Raw genomic sequence first — 6,731 nt, 5'->3', positions numbered from 1 at the left:
AGTGTAGCAAGATAAATGGCACACAATCTGCAAACACAAAATGTGTGCATACTATGTGAACACAAATTTTGTTCCCTTTATCTACAATCAACAAGCATAAAAAGCCAGACAAAAAGTTAGGTAACAATAAGCTGAGCAATATCATTCTGGAGAATATAATCAAACATACTCCACAACTCCACAAGGCAAGGCATGAAGCATGATAATGCCACTTAGAAATCAGGAAGATAAAGTGAAACATTAAAAACATAGTTGCAACAAAAGGAGAACAAAGTAGACACAAACAGAGAATATTATTCACAACTGAACCTTAATAGTTCATAGTAACCCAACAGACATACGACGATATAAAACCAACATTTGATAACCAACATTTGATAACCAACTGAAATTAAAATTGTTCAACATAAACTAGATGATAGATGAATTCACAGATTATAGGGGGATAAACACCCAACAAAGCCATTGTTCCAAGGCCAACAACCAACGACGAACCACCACAAGCTTAGAAACCACCACGAAGACGGAGGACAAGGTGAAGAGTGGACTCCTTCTGAATGTTATAATCAGCCAAAGTACGTCCATCCTCAAGTTGTTTCCCAGCAAAGATCAACCTCTGCTGGTCAGGTGGGATACCCTCCTTATCCTGAATCTTCGCCTTGACATTGTCGATTGTGTCCGAGCTCTCAACCTCCAAAGTGATGGTCTTCCCGGTCAAGGTCTTCACAAAAATCTGCATACCACCCCTCAAACGAAGCACCAAATGAAGAGTAGACTCCTTCTGGATGTTGTAGTCAGCCAAAGTTCTTCCATCCTCAAGCTGCTTACCAGCGAAGATCAACCTCTGCTGATCTGGGGGAATACCTTCCTTATCCTGGATTTTCGCCTTGACATTGTCGATAGTATCGGAACTCTCCACCTCCAAGGTGATAGTCTTGCCAGTCAATGTCTTGACAAAAATCTGCATACCTCCCCTCAAACGGAGAACCAAGTGAAGGGTCGATTCCTTCTGGATATTGTAATCAGCCAAAGTACGGCCATCTTCGAGCTGCTTACCAGCAAAGATCAACCTCTGCTGGTCTGGAGGAATACCTTCCTTGTCCTGAATCTTAGCCTTAACATTGTCGATCGTATCCGAGCTTTCAACTTCCAAAGTAATCGTCTTCCCGGTGAGAGTCTTCACAAAGATTTGCATACCACCCCTAAGACGGAGCACAAGGTGGAGAGTTGACTCCTTCTGGATATTGTAATCGGCGAGGGTTCGCCCGTCTTCGAGCTGCTTTCCAGCGAAGATCAGCCTTTGCTGATCTGGTGGAATGCCTTCCTTGTCTTGAATTTTGGCCTTGACGTTGTCGATAGTATCGGAACTTTCGACTTCAAGGGTAATTGTCTTGCCAGTAAGAGTCTTGACGAAGATCTGCATACCTCCTCTTAAACGGAGGACAAGATGGAGAGTTGACTCCTTTTGGATGTTGTAGTCGGCGAGAGTTCGGCCGTCTTCTAGTTGTTTTCCGGCGAAGATTAAACGTTGTTGGTCTGGAGGAATTCCTTCCTTGTCTTGGATCTTTGCCTTTACGTTGTCGATGGTGTCGGAACTCTCAACCTCGAGAGTTATGGTCTTGCCGGTAAGGGTTTTCACGAAGATTTGCATCTACAAAATCGAAAGAAAAGGATCAGAAATCATAAATCAAAACAACAATTTGCAAAATTTTGAAATTTGTTGACGAGATCTTTAACCCTAGATTAACCTATTCAGAAATTAATCGATTAGAGAATTGCGATAAATTGTGGCAAGATTTTTAACCCTAGATTATTCCAAATCGAAAATTAATCGGATTGCAGAATTGTGAAAATCTATGGCGAGATCTTGAACCCTAATTTTTCCGAATTAAAAATCAATCGACTGCAAAAGTGCGAGAAATTATGGCGAATTTTCAAACCTAAAGTTTAGAAATTGTAACGATGATCAGATCTGTATTCCAACAACACAAGAAAGATCAATATGAAATGAAAAACACAAATTTGATTAAATTTTTTGTCGAATAAAGCGACTAAAAATCAAAATCCTGAGAAATTGAAGATCGAAAATAACAAAATTCCAAACGAATTTCATAGATAAAATCAATCTTATGCTAATTATGTTGTTATCTTACAAACAAATCAGATGAAAATTTGTGAAGAAAATTGAGAAGAGAGAAAAGGAAATTAGGGATTTACCTTGAAAGAGAATAGAGAGAATAATGAATGATTGTTTATGTTCAAATGAAGGATGAGAAACCAATGAAGGGAAGAGGCTGTATTTAAAGACTTGTTTGACCGACTTAATTAAGACAATTATCTCTAGTTTACCAATCATCGTTTGACACGTGTGATGTATGACGTGTCTTGACCTAGCCCTCACGGGTAAAGCTACTTTTCTTTGCTTTTGAGGCGGTTCAACTAAGACGGAGATTCTCACGACTTCCCGAACTTGGGAAATTATATAGTACGTGCTACCTACAAGATTTATGGTGAGGGTTTAATCTAACTGTCTAGATTAGTGGAGGTGGACGACGCAGTCGTTATTTTTCTTATTCATATGAGCCACGAAGTCAGTATAAAGTACAAGAATGAGGAGGGGAGATTCGAATCTGTGATCTATCGTTCACAGCACTTCAATTTTAACTATTAGACCAAGACATTATTAGTTACGACGAAGTCGTTATTAGATGGTAAAGAAGTTGTGTCGTGTCAACTTCATTGCTAAGATAGTTCATGATTTTTGGGCTCCAAGAAGCGGAATTAATTATCGATTCTTTTATTTTTTGTTCAACTTCTTATCAATCCATATCCATTATTTTGTGGTAATGGACTCTTTCAATTTATTACCTTTCCCTGCCACTGCCACTAAAGTAACAAAAAGCATTATTTGGTGGTAATGATTACCATTCTATTTACATTACATGACTTGAACCAAACACATAATAAAGATAACCGTTTTTGTTATCATTCCTCTCCTCTATTTGTTTCCATTCACTTTCATTCCATACATTGAACCAAACAACGACCTCTAAATGGGTTGAAAACTCTCAATCTTTACCCGACTTGTTTACTAAATGGGTTAAAAACACTCAATTCTAACTCGATGTATTTATTAAATGGGTTGCTTGACTCGTTTTCCAAGCGTGCAATGTGCATACATACGTAAACTAAATAAACTTATGGCATGTATTTCTTGACCCATGTTTCATAAACTTAATTTTACCTAGATATATCAAAATTGCACAACCAAATAATTAATCTATTTATGAAAAATGTTCAAATTATTTCAAACCCAACTATAATATTGATGGAAGAGATAGTAGTGAAACGAATGCAATGTCGGTTTCGGATTAAAAACTTCAACTCTATTCGAACAAGTTTAATAAACGAGTCGTGTTGGATCAACCCATTTTCTTAAACGAGTTGAAGACCTTAACACAAACCCACCAATTTAGGATTCGGGTTGAAGTAGCGAATTGTGTATTTTTTACCACCTCTAGTTGTTATGAAGGTCAATAACCATTCCTTACATTGTATGTACAATAAATTTATGGTCAACCCATTTCATTTTTTTGCTAAATATTAAGCACTTTATACGAATATATAGCAGTGTATCTTGCATGTGGCTGGCGACACGCGAAATTACAAGTGTGGTCGCGCGCGACACGCTGTCAACTCGTCAGCTCATTTTCAAATGGTCATATCTCACTCGTTTAATCATACGAGTAATCTCATTTTATCATATGAGTAACCCAATTAATTCATGCTAGTAATGTCATTAATCTATGAGTAACCAAATTAATTCATACTAGTAACCTCATTTATCTATACAAGTAACTTCAACAAATCATACAGTAACCCCAAAGGTTCACAAAAGTAACCGCATTTGCTTATAAGAGTAACCACGTTTCTTTATAGGAGTGACGCCCTTTTGTTGTTAAAAGTAACCAGATACTGGTCATAAGAGTAACTCCATGTGTTAATAAGAGTAACTCCATTTGTTTATAAGTGTTTGTGCATAAGAGTAAACTTTAAAAGATCATATCTCATACCACACTTAATATTTTGGAAAGTTTCAAGTTGAAGATAAAAAATTGGCTCGATAGTTTTCCAACGCTTGGTAAAAAGCTCGATTATGATGAAAAACGAGTGAGATATGATGATTTGAAAATGAACTGACGAGCTAACAGCGTGTCGCGCGCGTGGCCACACCTGTAACTTCCTATGTGACCGGCCGCATATAAGAATTTGTGATATATTAGAATTTGTGGTATATTAGAATTTGTGGTATATTAGAAGGCGTCTCTAAACAAAGAATTATTTCACTTGACCTCATCCATTATAATAATTATTTCATGTACTTCACATACAATACAAAAAATAGAAAATAGTACATGATATAAGAATAGATCATATTACTTCAAAATAGTTCATACAAAAATTTAACAAATGCTAATTACCTGAAACATTATATAGACCTAAAAATTAGTTTAAGTTGAAAATTTATTCTTATTTCACGATAATTTATTGTATACACGTCTTGTTTAAGAACTTGGTTACGAAAGTAGGGTAGGTGTTGATAGTTGATACATTGGATTGGTTCATTGTTTGGTGATTATCCATTGGTTAGGTCGCCGTTTGTTGTGCCGTTAAGTGAAACGACTATTGTAAGTGGTGACGTGGGGTAACAAGTTGAGAGGTGGGTGGGCCAGGTAAATGCCGTTGCCGTCACTTGCGAAGATTTTAAAATCGGTACTCAATTATTAGCCATCCATTTAAATATATAAAGTTGATGATTGATGAGATGAGACTAGATATTCCCGTTTGTTGTTTAGCTTTATTGGGGCTAGTTTTACATTTTTTATGCTCACAATGATCAACACATAAACCTTTACTTTTATTTTTTAAAAGTTGAAGAGGTCTTATAGATCAGTATATTTGGCCTCCAAGAAATGAAATATTACCGATTTTCTTTCTTTTTATTTGATACTAGTCTTCATCATCTGCTACAAATACTTTGTAACAATGGATTTCTCAGCTTGCTTGTTACCTTCCCTTAAGTAACAAAATATATTATTTGATGATTGTTTGGTATACATGAAAATGACCTTAGAGGTTGTTTGGTTAACATTATTTAATATAGGAAGTTAAAAATCCTTATAAATTGGAATTGTTTAGTGTTGTTTGGTTGATGAATTCATGGAAAGTAGAAATTCCTAGGAAGTTCCACTTCCCACAAAATGGAGGAAGTTACTTACCTATGGGGACCTAGGTAAGTGGAAATTCTCATGGGAATTTTTATTTCCCTTGAATCACCAAACAACATCAAGCAATTTCTAGGAAATACAATTACATGGGAAGATAATATTCCAAGGAATTTGCACTTCCTACATTCAACCAAATGAGCACTTAATATATTTAGTTGACAATAAGGAATTTGCAATTCTCAAGTATTGATGTGGGGATTCTGAATGACCAAGGGGGGGGGGGGTGGGTGTATAATTTTTCACGTTTTGTAGGAATTTCAATTTGTTAAGGAATTTTCATTGCACCCGTTGTACTTACTTCATGAGAACCAAACAATTACCGACATTAGGAAATCATGATAAATTTTATTGCATACATAATTTCTAGTTACCATTCATGTCCATTCCTTGCCTAGAACCAAATGCTCAATAAAAAGTATCATTTTTTTCCATTCCCCTAGACTCTACTCTATTATTTGTGTCCATTCCATTTCCACTTCATATCTTGAACAAAACAACCTGTAATTACTCTTTTTGTTCATTCTCTTTTCAATTGTTATTTTTTTTTCGAAGATCACTAAACTTACAATTTCTAGTAATGGTTTTGAAATATAAAAATTATTAGAATTGACAGTCTAATTTTAATATAAAATTATTCAAACCCAGGCCATACATTCTCCTAACTAGTTCATTCCATCTGACTCCAACCAACACCATCCCTGAAAATGTCGCACCAATCTACTCGTCTCTTTTTCCTTTGTTTCCCTTTGAATCTCGTATTACAACGGATGCTTTTACCGAATTGATTATGTTATTTACGACTTGAAATCTTGTGAATGGCATAAGGCTGAATTTGAATGCACATATCTCTCAATATATATGGTTTTGATGTGATTCAAATTGGAAATGATAGCTTGTTCAAAGAGCTATCCAACGATAGGTCATATGCCTAATTTTGCTAAGAAACGAGAAGGTTATGACTGTTTTACGAAGAACTGACGAAACTGTTTCCCCTCGTGTCCGACCCTGTTGGGCGGAGCACCGGTTTTTGCGGTACATGCATTTTTTTTGGTATTTTTGAGTTATTTTTAGGGTTTGTATATGATTTCTTATGATTATAAAGGGGCATCCTGGTGTTCATTATTATTGACACAACTTGTATTATTATCCCTGATTTTCTCCATCATAGTGAAGAAGCTCTAATCCCCAAGTTGTGGACGTAGGTCAAATTTGACTGAACCACGTAAATTCTTGTGTTCTTTGTTTGTTCATCTTTATAGTTTTCTCATCTTTATTATTTCATTGGTTTTCCGTTCCGCATTAATCAAACTACAACACCCTATTTCCTAACAGATTAAGTTGTTCACTAAATGTATTAAAGAGTGTGATTACTAGATGGATTAATCTGGTCACTAAATAAATTTAAACTAGTTAGTATATTAAAAAAGCCGGTACATCTTCTTC

At 35.7% G+C, this 6,731-nt stretch overlaps 1 protein-coding gene across 1 annotated transcript; it reads right to left on the bottom strand.

The window, feature by feature from the left end:
- Positions 1-274: 274 nt before the first annotated feature.
- On the bottom strand, positions 275-2,376 carry LOC104907074 (polyubiquitin). Its single transcript, XM_010695939.4, has 2 exons — positions 2,218-2,376; positions 275-1,651 (listed from the first exon to the last, which is right to left on the bottom strand). The coding sequence occupies exon 2, from the start codon at positions 1,649-1,651 to the stop codon at positions 506-508; it is 1,146 nt and encodes a 381-aa protein (XP_010694241.3). The 5' UTR covers positions 2,218-2,376; the 3' UTR covers positions 275-505.
- Between the last annotated feature and the right edge of the window lie 4,355 nt (positions 2,377-6,731).

Source organism: Beta vulgaris, chromosome 4 (genome assembly GCF_026745355.1).
Source record: "Beta vulgaris subsp. vulgaris cultivar EL10 chromosome 4, EL10.2, whole genome shotgun sequence".
NCBI lineage: Eukaryota > Viridiplantae > Streptophyta > Magnoliopsida > Caryophyllales > Amaranthaceae > Beta > Beta vulgaris.
The sequence above is the reverse complement of the archived record's forward strand: the minus strand, read 5'-3'. Positions and strand labels throughout refer to the sequence as shown.